The sequence below is a fragment of the Aythya ferina genome (assembly GCF_964211825.1).
Source record: "Aythya ferina genome assembly, chromosome: 10".
NCBI lineage: Eukaryota > Metazoa > Chordata > Aves > Anseriformes > Anatidae > Aythya > Aythya ferina.
The window spans coordinates 18,667,193-18,690,653 of NC_140306.1; the positions used below are offsets into that span (position 1 = coordinate 18,667,193).

General features: G+C 39.7%; 1 protein-coding gene across 6 annotated transcripts in view; it reads left to right on the forward strand.

Moving 5' to 3' along the window:
• The window catches only part of FBLN2 (fibulin 2), a 105,055-nt gene that overhangs the window by 52,003 nt on the left and 29,591 nt on the right, over positions 1-23,461 (forward strand). For all 6 annotated transcript variants that reach the window (XM_084530455.1, XM_084530460.1, XM_084530456.1 and 3 more), the window contains exons 3-4: positions 16,802-16,913; positions 21,437-21,566. In XM_084530455.1, the coding sequence (XP_084386581.1) occupies positions 16,802-16,913; positions 21,437-21,566 (242 nt within the window). The remainder of the gene's footprint in view (positions 1-16,801; positions 16,914-21,436; positions 21,567-23,461) is intronic.

The window sequence follows — 23,461 nt, forward strand, 5'->3', positions numbered from 1 at the left end:
TTAAGCAACTATAACATGGGATTTTTGTTTTTAGAGAGGAGGAGAGGATGGAAAGCAAAATTATATTCAGAAGGCTTCTCCTCACTTCTGTTGGTATTTAATATTACTTCCTCCGTAGATCACTGTAATCTACAGATGTGAAGTGAATAGAATTGCACTAATTATTACTGCAGTTTTGCTTTGTACTTCATGTGTTGCAAAGGTAAGTCACAATATTACTATGAATACATGAAACTGTTAACTTAATTTTCTATGTTCTTTCAACTTCTTGAAATGCTATTCATTCAGTTGTAGTGCTAGTCCATTTGTGTGCAGACAGTGGAGATTAAAAGTCATATGAAGATCAATGAACCACTGCACCTGAATAAAATCTTTTCCAATTGCATGAATTCAATGCAAGCATTGTATTACTTTGGTTTCATCCATTGGCTTGAGGCAGTTGCAAATGGGAATTGTGCAGTGGGGGTGGTTCAGGGCAGACACAGGGTGTGCTGGTGCTGCCAGCAGTGTGATGGATCTCCTCTTCCAGACCATTAATACCTGCTGAACATGAGGGGAGGGCTAACAGCACTTTTAGGAGCACTTTGAATACTCTGAGCACTAGGAGCCCTGATGGAAATCAGCAGCTTTGCTCAGTCAGGGAGAAAATACACAAAAAGGTGTGAGTTTAAGACTGATAAAGGGCTGAGGGAGGATGTGGACCAGGTAGGCGGTGCAGTGCCCAGTAACTGTAATGTCAGTAATTGTGGGCTAGCTGGATGCTTGTTTGGTTCCTGTCCTGACGTAGAGGGGAAGGGTTTTTATTTTCATTTATTTATTTATTTATTTATTTATTTATTTATTTTCTGTTGGAGAGTTTCCAAAAAGACATGGGAAAAATGAAAGCATTTTCAGGGAGATAAGGAAAAAGTATGAAGTAAAATGGGAGGAATGTGTACAGGTAGCAAAGGGAGAAGACTAAGGAACTCAGAGACAACAACTAGAAGTGAAATGTAGAAACTTGCCAGGGTAAGAGCTGCAGGAAACCAGCTGGGCTCAGATGGCATCACTTAGTGGTGCAGGGAGCTGTTGCTGCTGTAGTTACTTCTGTCTGCCCCTGTCAGCTGGGCTACCGATGCTTTCCTCAGCGTGGTACAGAGCCACGTGAACAGCAGACATGAGTCATGGTCACAGCTGCCTTTGCCCGGTGTAATTTGGGTCATACAAAAAGGTTGGAGAGAACAGTCCTAAACCTGAAACGTGGATGGTGCTTCTGTGTTTCAAAAGCTGAATATTCACATTTTATATGAGAGCTTTTGTAACAAATTGCCTAGAAAGCTTGTGATCCCAAGAGGTTTCTTATTGCCTTTTGCCAGATAGCCAATCTTTCATTATAATGTGGTTGCAGTGCATTTAACTTGAATTTAAAAACAAACAACGCCTCCCTAAAAGCAGCCTTGCCAATAAACTCTGTTGGTGGTCCTAACACTTGCTGAAGGGCGTGCGGCTCGGGGCGGGTGCTTCTCCCAGCGGCTTTGGAGCTCCTCCTGGCATGGCAGCTTTAACCTCTGGTTGGGCTGCCCTTGCAGAAAATTCTTCTCCTGTGCCCTCATACCGAGCATCAGAGTACTAGGCATGGTGTTACACCTCAAAAGGTTTCTGTCTCATCTGCAGCAAGGACCAGAAAATCCCTCAGAGCAGGTACCTGCAGCTTGGGCTAGTTGGCTAGGTGACCTCCCGGTGCACTCTTTTGGAAACAGGTACATTTGTCTTCAGTTTTTCTAAGACTCACCTGTCTGAGGCAATAATGATTTCTGGCTTTCATTCTAGTTTGCAGACACTGTGGAGATGTGTGCTTATACTCAGACACAGTCATATACATGTATACTTCATCTTCCCTCCACACCTCTTCCTTTTCATGGCAGGCTTACAGACGTTGGTGAAGCCCCCACCAGAAGTCAGATTTTGACCCCATATTTCCAACTGTATGGAAGAGGGGAGCAATTCACCACCTCTCACCCCTGCTTGGCCCTTGTACTGTGTGAAAGATGATGTCTCACAGTGATTAGGAAACAGCTGGCAGCTAACAAAGAGCGCTTGTCGGCTGGGAGAAGCAGCAAGTTCAAAGTTGAACCTCTCCCTTGATGAAGAAAGATGCATTCCTTACTGGGGGAGGGATCCGGCTGGTGCCCAGGCACTGCCAAGAACGTGCTGTACCGTCCTGTGCCGTGCCGCATGTTTTTCCCTGTCTCCTTCCCACTGAGGCCTGCACCAGCTTGGCAGTGGTGGGTGCAATGTGGGGCACGAGGTGCAGCAGCAGCTTCTGGACCTTGTGGAAATGTGGCTGGTGCAAGATGAGGAGTTCTCATCTCATAGCTGTTGTCAGGCAGAAAGCAGCATATTCTGGAGTTCGTGTCTTTAGATGTCATCTCTGAAGTCTTAGAACACTTGAGATTTAGCTCTGTGTTAGAGATGATTTCTGCGTACACAAGTCAGGCAGTTATTGGTGTTACTGGTTTATGAGGGTTAAATGTGGCCTGGGCCTGCTGGAGGTGAGGGGTGTCCTTGCCACAGGAACTTTCTTCCTTTCCTGCCTCCAGGGATCCCTTTTGGGATGTGCAGGGTGTGCTACTTGGTTTGTCAGAGGCCTTTCTGAGGAAGAGAAGATTCTTTGGAAGTTAATGGGAAGCTGCATCTGTTGAGGAAAATCAGGGGGAGAACACAAGGGGATGCTGCTGGTACCTTACTGAGCTCTGTGGATTTCCTTTGGATATTCTCTAGTGCTGTATTCTGCTTTTAAGATTGATTTCACATCCATTTTAGATTGCCGATACGGCATAGAAAGGTGTAATTGGCAAATGCAACTAAAAGCAGATTAGTCCTTAGAGAGAAGCCATCATTGTAAAAGTGCTGGACAAGCCAGCTATTATGTGTAAAGTCCTGCTTCTGGGGGATAGTTTATAAAAGAGCTATTTTGTGCTGATCACCTTCATGTACGTAACTAACAAAATAAATTAGGTTGTCAGCTACAAAATTAGAAATCTACATTATAGGCCCTTATACAGAACGATGTCGGTGTGTATAAATAGTACAGCCAATATGCCTAGACAGCATATGACAACTCAGCACTAAGATGTTTCTCTTCTTGACCTGAATCTATTAAAAAAATAGGAGGGGGTGAGCTTACCATCACTGGTCTTCTCAATGCTCTGACCTTATTTAAGGAATCTGTTTTTCATGAGGTGCATTGATGCAGAAAGAAAAAAGCAGTGACAAAAATACTTGCCTAGTGATTTTGGTCTCCGTGCAGGATATAAATACTTCCCTCTGATTTCAGGGCTGGTAGTGCAGCTGGGTTATTGAAACACAGTCAAGGTGGTAACCACACACTTCAGACTGAGTTCAGGCTGAACACAAAGTATGTAACCGTGCTTTTAATGATGTCAGTAGTTACCAGGATTGTGCTTGTGTTTGTAGCTCCTCAGCATACAAGGAGCTCTGTATGAAGTAATTACTGGGACTACACGAAGATATAATTTATGCTTTACTGGGCTGTGAGTGTAATTTTTCCTTCCTTCAGAAAAAAAAATGGGCAGATCCCTTCTAAGTGAAGTTGTGAGGATTGTGCTCATTTTCCTTGGAAATTAATTGGCCACTGAGAACTCTATAGAGGTGAGAGAAAAAAATTTATTTTAAACACATGCAAACATTGAAAAGGTTGACTCTGCATCAACATCTTGCAGCCCAAGACTATAAACAATGTCTCATTTGAAGCTGTTGACCAACTCAGCTAATGGAGCACAGTTGTTAAGCTAAAATCTAAAATCCAGAGAACATTGTAAAAGACCCAGGCCTTTTTCAGCATTGCGTTTGTCTTTGTGGGCCTGTACAATTTGGTGGTGCTCCAAAACCTCTCAGTCACCAAAAGCCTGGTGTTTCAACCACTTGGATCCCAACATCTCGGGTTATGACTCAGCAAGTTATTTTCCATTTGCAGCTATGGCCAGATTTTTCTGGCTTTCAGTATACAGACGCTTAGTTCCTTTCCTATGTGCTCCCCCAAGAGGTTTCTATCACCATGAAGTGCTTTGTACAGATCATTAAATTAACAGCCTCTGGCATAGAACTAAGTCTGTATACCTATTGCTAGCTACTGACAGGCTGAATTGAACTAGAAACATGGATAAGAAATTTCAAAATTGAACCATCCTGATGCTTTGATCATTCAACGGTAATTTGATCTTTAAGCAGAGCACAAAACCCACTTTCCTGCCCTGGTTTCAGTTACTTCTGTTCTTCGTCATCTCCTCCCTTATCTAGCTTTACTTATTTGTGTACAAGTAATAAAACCTGTATTTTGGAAAAGTATTGCCGAAGCAATATATAAAGTTCCGATTTTTTTAGAATTCTTTTCTCTGTTTCGGATGTCTCTCACAGTAACTGTAAAGAGCCTTTGTGGGAGAGATGAAGACTCCTCCACCCTTCGTTAGAATTTGCCATCTTATCCCAAATGCTCCAAAACACATTTAAATCACAGTCAGAGCTTTTCACAAGTCAGTCTCTTTTCTCTCTCTTCATCTCTGGTTCCAAAGTAAAATATGTTCAGGAATGTAAATTCCTTTAAAATTGGCTGCAGTCTGTAGTTTCCAAGTAGGAAGTGTAGCCAGAGCCCATTGCAGCAGATTGAATTCCAGCTGAGATTTAACTTGCGACTCTCTCAGGTGCTGCATGTGGGGTGCTGGAGCCCTCCCCAGTGCCGCTGTGGCACACAGTCCTCCTCCGGCTGCTTGGCATCAGAAAGAGAAATTTCCTTGGTGCTATATTGAGTGGATGCCCAAGCTCTTCCTTTCCAGTTGTGTTTGTGCTTATTTCAAGCAGCGTACATATAGAATCTTGAAAAGTATTGTGACTATCTCTCCAGCTTAGAAAACGCTGAGACTGCTGAAGAAATAGTTTCTGGAGAGACAGATACAAGCTGTCAGCTAATGAAATGCTAATCAAGTCACAACATTCTTATGATTATTTCATACTTTGTAGGAGACAGATGTTACTTGTTGAATGTTTCCTGTAGGAAGCACTGTCATACTTGTTCCCACTGTGCCTCATGAAGGACTTGAGTCAGCAAAGGGCTTCAGCATGTGGGTAAGTTTCATCAATGCCACTGAACTATGAACTTGCTCTAATACAAGTATGCTTGTGGTCATTCTACATGTCCAAGGGCTTTGTGCTCTCCTTTTAGTAAAGGAGCAGATTGGACATGTAGGCTATCATGCGTACAGGTTCAAAATCCAGAGAGTTAAAAGAAAATATGCACTTCTGACATAGTTTGCAATAACAGTGACCAGTTCTGAAGGTGATTTCAGTAACAGTGCTTGCAAGTATTCAATAGTATCTTTTGTCTTGATGAACATGTGGAAGTGCAACTTCCTCATTTTAATTAGGAACATGGAGGTGAAACAAAACATACAACTTGGTTGTGCGATATGAGTGGTGCTGATCTTTGACAGGGAGGAATTAAGGAATTAAACCCTTCATGTCATTGTATTTCTCTTGGTATATGATGGCCAAAGGCTCCAGTGGAGGTGCACTGAGCTACACCATGGGAGAGCAGGTAGCTTGAGCTGGAGATAAAGTCTGAGGTCGAGATGAGCAAAATGAGTTGCTCAGTACGTTCTGCTTGAAACCACAGTAACAGTATCAAATGAGGTGCTTCATTTAGTAGTTGAAAACACAGTTTTCTTCATTTTCATCCCAAATCATTTACTACTTAGGGAATTTTAAAATCTTGTTTCTAACCAGATCTGGTTCTGATGCAGACTACATGGCAAAAGAGAAATTTCCAGCTGCGCTTCCTGTTAGCAGCTGCTGAATTTCCCTGAAACACTCCAAACGTCATTATCCTCCCATCCAAGTTAATATTTCCTCCTACATTAACGAGGGATAAAATGAAGTTTGTTTTGTTCTTGTTGACTGAAGTATCCCACTGAATTTCCATCGCAATAACCGCTCTGGCACTGGGTGCTTCCTGGAGAATTGAAACCTCCTTGGGGTTAATGGATCAAGGCAGAACCATGGGCCATCAACTCTTCCAGCCTATCATTAATCCAGGAAATGCCCTGGGCAGCAATCATTATTACTGAAATTCTTGCACAAACACTGATAGCAGAACTTCATAAAGAAAAGCCAGAGGAAATGAGAGAGCTCTTCAGAACACCATAAAATAAATAAACAATGCAATTTATAATTATAGACCTGACAAGGACTAGGAAGGAGTATAGAATGCCTAAAGAAGGAAGGCTGGAGTCCTACAACAGCTCTTCTGCTCAGTTTAAGCATCCCTACACACTAATTAGAAACTCAATGGTTTCCTTCCTTTTATGTTCAGAATGTTTTGGTCAGCAGCCCTCAGTCTTGCCCAAGCAGAGCTGGAGGGTGTGTATTTGAACACAGCCTGGCAGGCTCATGGAGCATGCAATCTCACCTTTTCTTACCTTTTCAAGGTGTACAAGACTGCTTGGCTGGGCCTGCCACTTCTGTTAACATACTTTATTAAGCTATTTTGAAATCTGTATTGAAAAATGTAGCAGAGAAAATGAGCTGACACCAGCAGCTGGGGAATGAGTCAGTGAGTCAATCTTCCCAGTTTGTTTCAGTAATGTCCTTAATAGAGATGAGCATTCACTTTGCAGTGAATGACTTCTCTGATGAATTTCACTTTTTTTTTCTTCTGTGTATGAATTGGTCATGAAGAGAAAGAAAATCTTGGCCTTGGCCATCTTTTCCCCAAAATGATCCAAGAGGGATTTTTTTTTGTGAGCAATTTCTTCATGAGCCTCTCCTGCAGGGCAGCTTGGTGCGTATTCCTAGTCGGTGCTGCGTGCAGTTGTACTGATCAAAGCAGATCAAAGCTATCTAGTTGTGGGTTTTTTTGGTTGTTGGTGTTTTGTTTTGGTTTGGTTTGGTTTGATTTGTTTTTTTTTTTTTTTTTTTTTTTTCCAACTCTCGGAGTTTCAAAACTCAAATACCTAACAGCTTACACCTGCAACCCAAAAGAATAGTGAATGTGTTGTTGGCTTCATGTGGCTATTCCTAACCAGTTTGTGGTGTGTTAGCTCTGGCAGCATGCGTGCAACATCTGGGCCTGTAACTGTGCCCTGGTGAAGATGCAACTCAGATACAAATGTAAAATCTCCATTGTTACTTTCAACAAAAGTACATTTTCTGCAGTGATTGGTATTAGATTAAATTATGTCTTTTTATGGGTTTCATTATTAAGGTGTGCCTGGCATTGTTAAGTAATTGAACTCCAAAATGGCATGATGGCTTGACTTGTCAACTCCCAGTCCAAAACAAAGACTTTTTTCACTGCTTCACTCCTAAAATTTCAAGCAGCGACATGTTTTGATGGATGGCTGTCCCTAGTATTGCAGACATTGCAATAGCTCAGTGTAACTATTCAGCTAACACTGAATAGTTATGTGGTGAAACAAATGACTTTTTTGTGTCTGTATATGTATATATATATATTTTTTTTTTTTTTGGTGTAGATAAACACACAAGTAGTGGGAGTACATAAACTGAAATTAAAGCCTAAGACAAACATCTATTTGGTGCTTTATTTTTATTTGCTTTTTTTTTTTTTATTAAAAGGAACATTTTTTCTGTAACTTATTTACCATTACAACCTTAGCTTGATATGTAACTGAGAACACATTTGAAAGTGCTTTTGTTACTAAATGCTTGAGTTGCAGCAGATTCAGTGACCCTAGCTAAACTTCTCAAGTGCTTTGACAGTCAGTCCCTGACTACATCCCCTGATCAATGCTACACCTCTTAATTTTAACTTTAAGTATAAACAGGGCTGGTGGAAATGTGGGTTTTGAAGAAAGGAGCCTACCTAGCCACAAAAAGCAGCATGCAAAGAGCATGCTGTACCCCAAGATAAAATTCTTTAGACAGGAACTGCGAGGGTAATCAGAACCAGGCTTTCCAAAGCTCCAGCTCTTTTGAAAGTTAATAGACAGTATAAATATACTCTGTGAAATATCTGGGCAAGGAAAGTTGAGGAGATAAATACAGCCAAGACTATGCTGAAGGGCAAGAAACATTATGCCTACGTTGAGTTATTATAGCAGCTAATAGAAAGACAATTGTGTATGAACTGTTTCAGCTTAAACTCAGTGACAGAAGGGTTGATCCAAATGAGCCAAATGTTTAAAAGGCAGAAAGAGAAATTGTTTTGGTTCTTAGCTGGTGAAAAAGGTTAAAGAATGTATTTAGTTGTTTTTTTGGTCCCCCTCCCCTTTTTCAACCTGGAGCTAATAAAGGGTGCTGTCATGGAAACTTTAAAGACCAAACATAGTCTAAATTATCTGACCTCTGGCACAGGTAATACAAGTTTTGACTTACAAGGATTATCCAGAACTAACGCCAGAGGGAATATAAGGTTGCTATTCATTCACACTTCGAACAAATTCTGCCAAACAATCCTGGCTGAGGTTATGTTGATGTATGTCTCTATTGTACAGTGCATAGTAAAATGAGAACATTCAGTTTGTTTTATCCAGTTTTTCATTGTGCCTTTGGGCAGACACAACACTTTATATTTTGCCAAGCGAGCCAGCATAAGGAATTTATGAAAAAAAGAATAATGTAGGAAACAGAGCGTTTTCAGGTTGAAATGGAAAGCAGATGCCTCCCAAGGAGTGAAGGCAATATAACAGGAACATGGGTGGATAGTGGGATGGATTTCTAAAGAGACACAGGTGACTTTAGAGGAAGTAGGAGAGAGCAGAAAAACAATTTGCTGTATGAAGTTTAAAATGAAGGCAGGTTGCTGCAAGTGTGATGGACTTCACTTACATTACTGTGGTGATGGCATGGCAAATTGACTCCAGTATCGATGGAAGAGTATAATGGAAAAGAAGATAGAAAGATTAGGTACTGGACTGAAGCCATGAGATGTGTGTTGAACTCTGGGCTCAGCCTATATTTCTCCTGCAATCTGCTTTATTCGTTATTTCCAATAAAGGAACCTAAAAGTCTAATGAGCGCAGGTGGGTTAAGCCTCTTCCCCAGCAATGAGCTAACTGAGGATTTGATCATGGAAACACTCAAGCACAACTTTCATTTCAGTAAGATTTAGGGTCAAATATGCTCTTGAACACTGAGCCACTTTGAGGAGCCTGCAGTAACCTGCACAGGATAAACCATGCACTAATTTATCTGGGAACAGGTCCTGAGGAAAGCTTAACCAGTCCTCATGACGTAAGTGATAGCTCAGTTTCAAGTGAAAGCAGCTGGTTTCAGGGCTCTGTTGTCACTCTCCCTTACCTCCCCTCCACTGTTTTTGCCAAGGTAAATGTTCTTGTCCACTTTACCTTTAGTCATTAAAACATCTTCCTAGCTGTCTCAGGTAAATCAAGTTAAGAACAGGTTACACTGCATAACCAAACGGTGAAATTCAATGAGGGAATTTAATAAAGACTCTCAAACTATTTATAAGAAATGAAAACCTGCTAAGGGGTAAAGCTCCAGTACATTTTTATTATCATTATTTATTAAAGCTTTGAATGAGGAAGAGATTGGGCAGATAAAATACCACTAGAAACAGGTATTTTTCACTATTTGAAGAACTACTTCAAGTTAATCATTATCTGAAGTTCTTCTTCACTCTTTGCCATAATGTGTGGTTTTGTGCTCTCAGACAGCTATTTGATAAGGAAGTGCAATACCTTATTTCTACATTGCAAGAAAATAATTCTTGTGAAATGTATGTGCTAGGTCTACAGCAGGTCTAAAGATATCCTTTCCTTTAAAAGAGAAGGTATATATATATATAATTTTTTAACTTTTTTATTATTTATTTATTTTTTTAATAAGGGAGCGGGAAACAAGTCATGAGCATTGGTTAGACAGCGCTCTGCTTCGATCCCTTCCTTGACCATGTGTGCTCATGGAAGGGTGATGGAAACTGTTCCTGTTCTGCTCTGGTAGCATTTCTGTTCTTTCTTCAGTCTTTTCTGGTGGATGAAGATGATTGCATCAAGTTATGCCAATCTATCCAACCAGATGAGCTGTTACACCAAATAATAGCTTTCTTTTAGAATGTGAAAAAAAGCTAGCTTATTCCAGTGACTCAGGAGTCAGCCTTCATGCTTTGCTACTTAGGAACTCTTTATCTGCCATGAGTGTCAGCGGGAAGACTCATTAACTGCTCTCAGAGGCTGGTTCATTAGCCTGGTGTGTTGCAGGCTGCTGTACAGGTTATGTTGAGCCATGACACTGCTCCACCAAGCTCTGGAGGGTGGCTGATTTATATCCTCCCAGGATTTGGGCAGTTTGTGAAGATGCTTTTTCAAAATAACATTACAGCTTGAGAGTCACGTCTCTCAGCTTCTTGTGTGGATGAGCAATGAGATCCTTCAAAATGGAGACATGTTTTAATGGAGTGCCATAATTCTAGAAGGGTCTGCATCAGAATTAATCTTAGTGAACAAACTGTTTTCCTTACAAGATCCTGTGTTGTTTTGTTTCTGTTATTGTTTATGGTAGGGTTGTTGTTGTTGTTGTCTTTCCCCTCAAAAGAGTAAGTACTATAATTGTAGGGAAGATAATTTTCCTCTGGTATAGCAACTGAATAACGTGCTTCATCATAAGAACATGAGCTCAGCTCAGTTATGGGAGCTATGAACATTTCCTCTTTCACATGTTGAGTGCCTGAGTGACAATCCAGCAATTAACAGCATAAATTAAAGCCAGTAGTGGAGAAACAGCCTTGGGTCAGGGCTCAGCACATTACTCTGCCTCTGAAATGCTGCTCATCCCACTGATTTGTGCTTCAGCTGGAACGTGGTACAGTGGTTTTCCCTGGCTAATAGGTAATTTTATTTGTGAATGATGTTAGTATTAAAATTTATATGTGTCTTGGATCAAATGGATATACTGAAGCCCCTTGCACTGTCTGCTGTGCCTCTCTGTGGATGAAAATGCCTAAGACTCTTTAATGTGTTATTGCTCACATAGTTATTTTTAGTAGGAAGAGAAATCATTGTTTATTTTAACTAAATGAAATCTTGATATTAGTACAGTTAATAGCCAAGATTTAACCCGTCAGTTGCTGCTCTTGGGTGGAAAGGTTGGATGAATTAGTGTGACTGGTCACTGCTCACATCACGTGATGAAATGCTGAAGTCCTGAGGTTCATCTGCCTGTGTTCTGGGTAGACAAAAAAAAAAAAAAAAAAAAAAAAAAGAAGAGGAGAATGGTGGATAAGAATGTTCTAAAAGCTTAACCAGTTAGTGTTTGCGTTACCTCAAAGAATGGATGTTTGCATGACAGGGGGTTAGTCCATTGTTGCAAGTGTTCTGCAAAATTAAAGTGAGAATGGAAGTAATGGAATCAGAGGTGTTAAACAGCATTAATTTTCTGAGTGACAATTTAGGTGCAACTTAAAGCAGTGAAACTTTAATTTTATGTAAAAAAAAAAAAAAAAAATCTGGCCAAAAAAAAAAAAAGACCTGAAATATTCTATCCCTCCTTGACCAGTCATACAGCTGGCTGATGTTTTACCATTCTTGAAACACACTGGGGAATGAAAAGATGGTAGGCAGGGTCCCTCAAAAATCCCTTTTGTCTACTTTACTGTTCTTACAAGCTTATTGTTCATGGTGTGGGATAAAAATAATCTAGGAACCTTTAATTTTGTTTTCCTCAGTGTAATGTTTGAGGTTCAGTGAAACTTTCTAAAAACCACACACTTGCCAAATTTTTCTAGAGGAAAGATGGATGTCCTGGGTTGCAGCACATAAATGCTGTGTGTATATGGATGTGTGACCCCAAGTCAATAGGAGGCCTTCCCACTGCTAATCAGGCTTGGATCGTGCTCTGGGACAGCATGATATTTTCAGGCACTGTGAAGGATGAGTTAAAATTCTCTGGAGGGAGAAATGTTTCTTTAAATATTTGCATTAAATTTGAAATGTCACTAAAAAACAATACACAAAGTTTTGAGATTAGGCCAAAATGTGCTTTAGTTCATATCTTCAGAGTAATGTAGAATGATAACTGTAGGAGATAAGTTAGTAAATTGAAAACAAGTGAGGAGACATGATGCCATATTATAGTACAGTCTGAAATAAATTACTTTTTTCTTCCAGAGAGGAAATTCATAAAGAGTAATTTATCTGTTAATAGGTGTCTTTTTAAATGGCTCTATGAAGTATTAAAGATGCACACATTACAGCAAATATTCAGGATTATGCTTTTCTCAAATGAAATGGTTTTGCATTCCATGAGAGATGCAAATCTAAATCTGCTAATATTGTGAAAGCCTCAAATGAACAAAGCTCTGCTTGAATGCTTAAGTATTTCAAAGTCCGTTATACACAGAGCTTATAGTTTCCAACCAGCATGGAAACTATGTGTTCTTCAGTCTTGGGCATGTATCTAGTTGTATATATTTGTTCTTGCTAATGTCTAATCAAAATCTCATAAATCCACACTAATGACTGCAAGACCTGTTATTAATTATTCAGTTTTTCTAATTCCTGATTAAGATAAAATGTAATAGTTTGTTCATTTTATTATAACTGCATTCTAGCTTTAATTATTCATAAGATCGTAACAAAAGACAGTGTATTTTGTAAATATGAGTGCTTAATAGTATGGCACTTCAGTAAAGCAATCTGATACTGAATCTTTAGTGAGGAATGAGTAGCTCATTTTTATTTGAACAATAAATCATGTAGATTACTGCAATATAGATTTGTAAATTCTGCCATATTCTTGTGTTTTAAAATTAGTAATACCAGAGCTATGGATGTGTTTCAGCACTAGGTAAAATGAATGGAATTTCCACCAGAGACTGAATTAAAACTGTGTTGAAAAACTCTTTTATAGTAATATTTTGCAATTATCTGGTACCAGCTGTATTTCCTGCCTAGTTTAACTGCAGATATCATCCCTTCCATGTCATAAAGCAACTCTTACACATAATACAGCTTTCAAGACTTTCCAGCATGTTAATATGGTGCATAAAAGGAAACCATTGCACAGACTGAAGTCCGGTTGCAGTTTGTTAAGGTGCTGTGTACTCCTGCATGGGGGCCTGAGCATGGCGATGTGGGAGGTTAGAAATGGTTCCAGGCATCAAAACCCCTCCCCAGCGGTGCTCCACTGGGTGAGGGTGCCATGAGGATGGCATTGGGACTGTTTTGGGTTGTCTTTCTCCTAAGCCTTCAGAAAAACAAAGGAAAATTTACAGAAACATGAAGGGCAGCCCCTTTTTCCCCTCAGGGCTGAGGGCTGAAATGAAGCTGTCTGTAGTGGGACACAGTCAGCTGGCCATACCTTGCATGGGATCTTTCTGAGGCATTCGCTCACCATAACACCTCTCAGAAGTGTTGGAAGCAAAGCTCTGCATTTCTGCTGATAGCAGGGCACAAGGCCCTCGCCTCCACGAGCAGCTCAGGCTCAGCCCCAAGGTCAAAGTGGGGGTGTCCTCACCATCCTTGGTACCGTGGCTCAGCCACGTGGCGAGACCATCCCCAAGCTGTGTTACTACAGGCAGCCAGAGTGCGCGATGCTGCTCAGCCCTGTCACGCTCAGGTCTGCTAAGGCACAGCCATACCATGTGTGAAATGAGCCCTGCGGGGGGGTCAAAGCACACCGAAGGAAAGGAAATGTGGTTGTTTTCCTCCCATGAGATCTCAGTAATGCAATGTGTATTCTTTCTTTCTCCCCATTTTTTCCTTCTGTTAAATAACGTTTCTTAGGTGTGGTTTTCTCATGAGCAGACGTGTCATGATAGCGAACACTGTATTTTGAATGTGCATTTAGTTTTCTTATTTGCTTTTCTAAAGCAAGTCATGCTGGTGAGGAGAATATACAGTTTCCAAAATGTAGTATTATCTCCTAAATTAACTGCAGCAAGTACAAAGGAATAGTCTTCCATTGAGGAGGTTTCTATTATTTGCAAAAGTGCCTTTTTTTTTTTTTTAACATTGAAGATAGCACTACATTTCATTTAAACATCTTAATCTTGCTATCTAATGACTACTTAGCTCAATAAGGTTATATATAAGGTTCTACTATTGTTTGAAACAGAATAACTGCTATAAGTATGTGACCGTAGAAATGTTCTGGTAATGTAGGCTGTCTCCGTTCCTAGTGAATTGTGCACCATGGATACCCAGATGTTTTGAATTGTAGTCATTTCTGCAAATGTCTCACTTAACTGTAAGTGTTAGAGTTTTGAAAACAAAACAATAACAACAGAAAAATTCTATGAATTTGCACCATATACCAAATGCAGATGAAAGGATTCTGCTAACTTTTTCAAGAAATCTGGCTTATTGGAGGGGCTGCCATTTAACACTGTTGTCAATGTGCTGGAGGAAGGGGTCCTCATTTAAAGTGGATGGCTGCAAAGGCGTTCCTATGGTCTGGTAGAGACTGTTTTTCCACATATTTAGTTTTGTTGCTGAGTTAATTGGAGGGCCGTGCATCTTCAGCAGTGCCATTCTGCAGCAGTGGCATTTTTCCTAAAACTCTTGTAGAGAAAGAGGTCTTCCCCTCCCACTATAGGCAGGACTGATATAGGAGGAATTTACCTAAAACCTGGCTGAGCGATAACCTTGCAAGTACATGGAGGGATGACCTTGAAAATACTCAGAGTGGGTTGCTGGATGTTGGTCAGGGAGTGCTCAGATGTGGAGCTACTCAAGGTCCATTGCACCCACACATCTACATCTCAGCCTTAGGTTAAGCTTTGAGGTGCTTTTGTCTGGTTTTCTCATAATGGTAACAACAAACCATGCCAGAGACAGGCCTGGAAGGATTAATAAAATGCACAAAATGCTCCTTATCTCCATATAAATGAATTTAAAAGGAAGTGGAGCACTTCAAATGGAAGAGAGCAGGCACTGCTCCAACTCCTCACTGCTGTGCCACTGCCTCTGAGTCTGAAATGTCTTTATTATGCGTACTGACATGTATAGCACTACCGTGAAATCACAGCCCCAAAGCATTTATAACTTATCTTCTGTCCTTCTAAAAAGCATCACTTCATCATATTTGTACCCTGTTAGCTGGTGAGGGGGAGGCCGTCTGCTTTGTGCAACAGAGCCCAGCAGCTGCAAGAGAGGTCAGGGGAGAGATCTTGCTGGCAACATGGTGCTGTCCTTGCCAGCTGCGGCCGTAGGGAAGGCTCCTTGCACTTCAGCATCAGTTCAGTTGGCTTATGATAGTGTTTGGTTGGTGTTTGCGCCCCAGTAGCGTGGCAGATGTCCCATCACAAGTTAAACATCTGTAAAGATTCCAAAAAATACTGTTTCTGACAAGTCTGATGTGGCTTGGCTCAGTTCTATACAGCAGGTACCCAGTGTACTGCAAATCCTCTAGTTTGTACTCTTTCACTGCAACCTGAACGTTTACATCTAAAATTGATAGTCATGGGGAAAAACGTACAAAACAGTGTGGGACTTCATATGCCCATCTCTTTTACTCCATCTTAGTGCCTGCACGTGTATGTGAGCGTGTTAGAATCAGGCCTATGTCTCTCAAGCCCTTTCTCTGATGGTTTAAACCAGATGAAGCCTCAAATTCAGCCCTAGGACACTCTAGGTGTATGTTGTTCTCTAGGCAATTCCTAGGAGTGAAATTTCTTAATCTAACTGATGGAAACAATTTCTTAACACTACATGTACCAAACCCACTAAAAATATGCTTGCTAAGTACTGAGAACTTTAAGGGACTGTGATAAGGAATGTGTTTCCATTTGTTGTCACTCGTATGTGGATCTCCATAATTATAACTGAGTATAAGAGAGCTGCTGAGGCTTGTGTATGCTATATGCCTATTTGTGCATGCTCCGTGTGCTGTAATTCATTTATTGTGAACTGTGAGCTAATGATAATGAAGGCCTTGCCACAGCAGTCTAGTGATTTACTAAATTAACCTGCATCGACTGGCCAGATGTGATTTTTCAGTTTATTTTTTTTTTCTGAGGTGTCAAAGACAGGGTTGTTTTCAAACCAGTTATACCTTTTTTTTTTTTTTTTTTTTTTCTATTTAAAACTCTAACTTATTTCTGCAATGCCTCACTAAAAGACATTACCAGGTGGTCATGTAAGTCAAGGTACTGCAGGTATCAATGCTGCCTCTGTCAGTCATTTGTTTTGTTTCTGTAACCTGGAGCTGAGAACTGGTGGTTCTACATGTCACTAGTAGAATGAGGTTACAAAGTATGATACATAAGTAAGTACAGAGCATACTACTAAAATATCACTTGTAGTAGTATAGAAGTCATTCTGGCATGTTAAGAATTATGTCATTGTACTGACACTTTGCTAAATGATTTTTCTGTGCTATATTATTCTTCTGCAGTTAGAAAATTTACACCATTGTAAAACTGAGAGATTAAAATCCTGTCCAGTGAATTTAAATGTAAATAGTGTTAAAGATGCATTTCCATGTAAATTGTATTCAATTTTGTTCTGTTTTAAATAACCTGGATTTTGGCCTTCTAAGGACATAGCTGAGTACAGTCTGATATGAGCTTTGATACTTGAAGACTGAAATTCTATTGATTCTAATGGAATCAATGAACCAAGGGCCACTTGTTGAGAACCCTCTCCCTTTCCTTCCCCCAGTAACATCGTATCATTCTTTGATGTTGGAAAATTAAATTATTTTGCATGTAATGAAATAAAATATGTAAAAATCCTGAACTATCATTATTTTAAATATCTTTTCAATTAAGAAAACAAAGTCACACATAACAGATTTTGCACAAAATAATTGCTGTGTATGTTTTATACAGGTTCTACAAAGGAATTGATTGAGAGCTGCTGTGGAGCTGGACAGCAGTGGGCTATCGATAATGGGGAGTGTACAGAAATTCCTGTAAGTGGAGTGGATGGTGATATTTGCAGGTACGTATATCAAAACCAAGCATCTAGCATTAACACAGAGAACAGTCCTTTAGGATGTATCAGATAATCGTTCTATTTTTGGAATGTCCAGGAGACTGGGAACTCTTTCATTTTGCTGTGTAAATTATTGGTAGACTGGCAATATGCCGTGACAAAATAGGAAGAAAGATCTCCCCCTCCCTTGCCTCAAAATCCAGTCTAAGCAGAACCCTTTTAAGATTTCTTCTTCCTCTCACATGAGCAGAACATGAATATTTGTTTCCCAGTTTTATGCGCATCTGTGGAGTTGCAGATAAATAGAAGGGCAGAGTAGCTAAGTGTGTTTGTATTCCATTTGGCAAGTGCTAAATGCAGCAATTATCTGTATCATTAAATGATGTGTTTATTGTCCTATGTGAATGGCTGCTGGTTCTGATGTCTGTGTTCAGCTGGAGGGTACCATACGCCTTGATAATGCTGCTGGTATCAGTAGCATCTGGTCTGAGCAAGGATGCCAGGTTCGAACTCATCAAGAAAAGGAGGATGGGTGCAAAGTGACATGGATGATGTATCGCTCTAGCTGCAATTCATCCCATCTCTCTGTCCTCCCACCGAGTCTGATACAGGCCTTAGGGAGGGCTGATGGCAAAGTTATCCAAGACTCCAAAGATGCAACGGAAGTAGGGTGATTCCAAAGCTTTCAGCATTAAAGAAGCTTGACATAATCAGCTTTATTCAAGTTTGTATTGTTGCACCTTTGCGAGGTTACTGGGTGATTAAGATCCCCCACTGAGAACTGGTGTGACATTGCTGACCCATACCAACTGTCCATGAAATAAAGACAGATTAAAAAATTCCAGCCATACCCTAAGTAGGTGCAAATCCAATACATTAATGAGTTGCACCTGCACATCTGAGGCTGGGTTTAGATGAAAAATTCAGATCCGGTATGTTCCAGTCCCCGTGAATCCCCTTGGGATTTAACAGAATATGAGATTTGGAGTTCACTTGTTTTACTTTCAAAATTTCAGTTGTGTCCCCAGTTTAAAGATTTAAGAAACACCTGTAAATATTCTGTGTAAAGCTACATTTCTTGTTGAGAAATGTTTGGAAAAACTTGAAAGGATGGACAAAAACTTACTGCTCTCATTAGGAGATGTGCCAGTGTGCAGAGCTTGTCACCATGCACATACCTATGTGCTGACTGTGCTATTTCGTGAGCCAGAATGCCCACAAGTACTGCAAGCTCCTGAGAACCTGCTGCTAATTTGACTCGGGATCTGAAGATTTTAAAAAGCAGAAGATAGATACTAATTGCACGAATTAGTCACTGTTCTGCCAGGATAGTTGACTGTCAATACCTGGGCTTTATAGGTAACCTCAGTGCCCTGAAGGATCAATTTTTCTGCTGAGGCAAAGGATTGAAGCTCCCACTGTTTTTGTAGAGGCTGTAGGTTTCTTATAGAGGCTGCAGATTAAGGGATCTGTTGTTGCCATTTTTGAGTCTTCAAGTGGCAAAAAAATGTTAAAGCTACTTTTTGAGGTAGTTTGATGTCTCTGGACATTTTCTATTTATGTGCTGAATTAGCCTATCTCTGTAAAACACTAACTACAAGATGGGAAATGTATTAATTGGAATGATCAAGGTCTGGGTGAGCCTATAGTTATACAGGTTGAGGTTAGCATAGAGCTTGGAGGCAGGCAGGCAGGCAGTGTAAAATGTGATGTGTAAAATCTGATGCCCCACTTTGAGCAGAAGAATGTAATTTCTTCCTCAGCCATGGACATACTGATGATCTTTTGATCTGCAGAAGGGTTTTATGCAAAACCCCATCACACAGTGGTATGAATTTTCTGATCTTTCCCATTTCCCTAGGACTCTTAAGATGCCATGCAGTAAAACAAATGTTTCTTATCTGAAGTCCTCTTTTTAGATGTGATTTGTCTATTTCCATGGTCGGTACAGACACATCGGTGCTGTTGTACAGCTGGAAGAAATTACTTCAGAATGACTTCTACACCAGAGAAGTTTGCTGTAACTGGGACTACCAGAAAGAGCTCATCTGTAGCAACTAGATGAATGAACTTAAAATAAAGATAGTTACAGGAAATCCTTAGATAGTCAACTGATAGCCAGATGTAAAAATATTCCCAGAGCATGCACCACTGGCTGTTTCAAAGACAGGATGTTAGGCTGGGTGAAATGTCATCAGACCCAGTTTAGTTGTTTTTATCTCTTGAAATGTGTTTTATCAAACAGAGCAGTGTTTATCTGGGTGGCACTTACATCAGCTGTACAAGTATGAATCCTGCTTTTTGCTGAGCCTCTTCATCCCAGTTAGAGACTCGTATCAGTTTAGTAAATTGACATCACTGCTCTGCTCTTAACTCATGAACCCTTTCCTAATGCAGAAATATTCTGCATCTTCTCTGAACATACAACTTGTTTGTATGGCCTGCTGTCAATAGGTTTGTGAAAAAGAAATGCTATTTCCAATTCATTTACCAGTAATACAGTAGCTAAAACTGAGTTGTGCTGATACAATTTAAAAAAATACTAAAATATAAAATGGCCAGTGATACTCCAAGTAATACTGTTTCTATTATGCATTTCATACTGGAATGGAATTTCTCATGGACAAATGTCACATTTCAGAAAAATGTGAATGTATAGAGATTTCAGTTTATTAATAACTTTGCACATATAAAAACACTTCTAGCAGCATTTTCCCAATTCTAGAAATGATAATCACTTTTTTTTTTTTTTTTACAAAAGTTTCCATGTCTTATGTAATCAACAACAGTTACTGGTTCTTGAATATATTTGGGTAATAACCATTCATAGCTCAAAAATATATATATATATTTCTGTAGTTGGCAATTCATACTGGATTAGAAAGGTAACTTTCTTGAAACAAAGGACATGATGGTGGTAATCCGCTTCCTGTAATCAAATTCAAACTACCACTTACTGGTTAGGCTTCTCTCATGCTGTCCAGAATAAAAATATTAATTTACAGCTGATGAAACAGGTCACTTGCATTATGAAAGTGGCCAGGTAGCTGTCACTAGCTGTTTCCTACTAGAATAAAAGACATATTTTTTTTCTTTTTTTTTTTTTCTTTTTTAATTGAGACATTAGAATGAAAACTTGGAAATACTTTATTTTCAGAAAATAAAAAGCTTTTGTTTCCCAGGACAACTGTGTTTGGTAGGATTAATAATAGTATTTGATAGACAAAAATTGTGTGCTTTCTAATATTTCTCTTGCAGGGGAGTTGCTTTGCTATGAGGCACTGGCTGTTAAAATGCGTCAACCTTTCATTCATCACTATGAGGGCACCCCATAAGGCAGTGTGCTTTGCGACACTGCATCGGCAAAAGATTGTTAGACATCAAGGCTATTCCAGGGAAAAGAACAACTTTGCCCAATTCCTTCACACCACCAAATCTTCCCCAAACAGAAGTTTGTCTTTACTTGTGATCATAATACATATTTCAGCTGAGGTTTGACAAGTTCCTCAGTGTAGAAGTATTCCCTACTTAGTAGGTGAACCCTAGTTCACCTACTCAATATAATCCATCCAGAAGGCTCCCTGTGGCATGCAACCCTCAGTCCTCACCCTTCCCCACCATAGGTCCTTTGCTATCGTGGGACCAGATGTACGTCCCCCCACCCCAAGGTGTTGCTAGTCTCCGTGCTGCATGCATCTGTGCACAGATTCATGGAGCAAAGCCAAAGGGATTGGCAGATCATTTTGCCTTCCCTTTTGTATATGAATGAAAGAAGCAGATATCTCTTTGAAGGGGGTTGGAAAATCCACTGTACAATTTAAAATAGTCAGTAGGCAACAAACTTCTATTACATATCATTTGGGAACTTGCTGTTTATGATTTGAATGTTTCATTTCAACCTTCAGTGAATCTCATTAAAATGCTTGATTAAAAAGCCATTTATAAGAAATGGATGTTCCAAAAGTACTCCATATAGTGATCAGGTCAACCTTTCTCCGAAATCAGATGAAAGCTTAAATTCCAGGTTACAATCTGCAGGGGTTATAAAGAGTTTAAAGGTGTTTTGTGATGTGACGCTGTCCTTAAGTACTGTCCGGAGCATCAGGCCTTTGGCTGGGGAAGAAGTAAGTTGTGTATGAGAGCATTTTCATTTCCTCATGTTTTAGGGAAAAGGTTTGTCTATTTCTGAAACCTTCTGATGGCTTCTGAGAAGCAAAGTGTAGGGATGAAGGACTTTAATGCAAGTATAGATGAGCTGTAAGGGATATTGCTGACCAGACTTTGAGAGACAGTGACCCCAACACTTGATTTCCTGAGCCTTTATCAGTGCATCTTTTCATGAAAAATGAGAAAAAAAAATAATTATCCTGCAAATGGCATTGGTACAAACTGTATTATATTAGTATTGGGACACGTTAAAGAGAGCTCAAATGTATGGGATGTACATACAGCAGCCTTGGGGTTTTTTGTATTGCATCCTGATGTCCTCTGAATGTCAGTGAACACTTGACCTCCTTGATCCTTTGCAGAATTGCTCAGAAGCAGTGTTGCATCTCCACCATCAAGGAGAACAGCTGCCTGGCTGGCATGATTGCAGCAAAGGAGGGAGATGTGTGTGGCCCAGAGGAAAGCGATACCTGTGGAGGATCATCATATAAGGTAAATTGGGATGCTTCTGTAGTCTTTGTTCTGAATATGAGTTGTCTTCATTTCATGCATTTAGCAGTCATTTCTTCGTGCATTATTACGGAGCTTGGTAAATTATAAAGCTGCAGGAGTGAGGCCGGGAAATTACGCAGTTACAGATTTTTGCTTTTAGTGTTTAGGTTTAAATTGCCTGGAGGTGCAGCCCCTCTTAGAACTTCACAGTAATGATGATTTGAATGATTTCCATCTCCATTTGTAAGATTTAACTCACTGTATTACTTTTGCCTTCTCACTTTGGAAGTAGCTGAAAAGACCATTTTAGTTTTTGTATCTGTGCAGTAGAAGACTTTAGGAAATGCTAGGGCAAAACTCAATCAAAGACATAATGGGAAAATTTACTACCAAACAGTTTGCTTGGATACAGTATTGAATTGCAGCCTCATTCCTCAGTTAAACAAAACGATGGACTAGAGGAACAAGTGTTTTAGATGATGATGGAAGCTTTTGTTCATAAGTAACGGCAGACCATTAACCAGCGGTACAAATCACAAGGCACAGCCTCAGCTCGTGTAAATGAAATTTGCTTTATGAGAATCAGTGGAGCCAAACCAATTTAAACTAGTTTGAAGATTCAGCATCTTGCTTGTTGTATTGTTTTTACCAGAAGAGTGCATTTCAGAATTCATTTCACTCTGATAATAATTTACATAGCTATATCTAAGCTTAACTGCAGCTTCTGTTGTCTCAGCAGGAAACTCATTAGTTCTGTCTGTTCTTATACATTGGCGATTCTTGTGGATAACTGTTCGCTGGAAAAGCAAAGTGTGTGGATGTCTACTCTGGAGTTTAAATTTTAATTAGCTATGCCAATTTGTCATTTTCAGAACTGCTGTCTACTTGGGTCTAGAGTCTACCACTAGCATACAAAGAGAATCTGTGTTTGGAAATGCAAAATATTTCTGAAGTATGACACAATTATTTTTCTTAAATTTTCACCAAGGGTCTTTGGCATGCCATGTAGAGCATGAGACATAGAGTAAATCTTGTCATACATGCCATTCCTTGGAAGTGGAGAAAGAAAACTTCATCATTCTTGTCTTAGCTGAAACAAGTTGCAAAATATTCTGATGGAGTGGTTCCTTGTGCTGGTCCCAGTGTAACGTTTTCCTTTCCAGAGGATTTACTTGCTGGTAACAAATGTGCATATGTCCTCTGCAGGCATTTCAGCGGTGGGGTCCTTACTTTTGCTTCAAGGTAAATGTAGCAGTGCCAGTTCTTAAAATCCAGGTATTCATCTTGTGATCAATGCAAATTAATCTTAGGCTGATTGTACCTGCTATTTAACACAAAAAGCACATGCTTAAGGAACATTTTACTTGTGCATGGAGGCACCAAAATGCTGTCCAGTTGTACAGGGTTCTAGGAATGATTTCTTTCGAGAGGAGCATAGAACACAGTGAATGAAACAGTGGTTTTCAAGGTATGATTCTCAATGTCAATGTAAAAATAGTCATATTTGTTGTTAAATGATTTATGGAATTCTGGTGAAATTCAAAAGGTGGCTAGCAGAAGATCAGAACCGCTCAAGTTTTTTTGCATTTTAGAAAGAAGTTTTTGGTGAATATTTTTTTTTCCTGGAAAATGAGACACTTATATTAATCCGGAAAATATGTGAACCCAAGTGTGTGACTGATTTAATACCCTCTGTGATGCCTGCACAAAGGATAAACTATGAATCAAAACCGTGACTGAAAAAAGCCATATTTCTGGTGGCAAAAATTCCAACATTTTACAGCACTTTGGTAAAAACATATTATATTTAACATTTTTTGAATATTGAAACTGAAAAAAATTGTACCAGAACTAAAAAATATTTACAGAAAGTAGAATTTTCAGTTGATGAAATT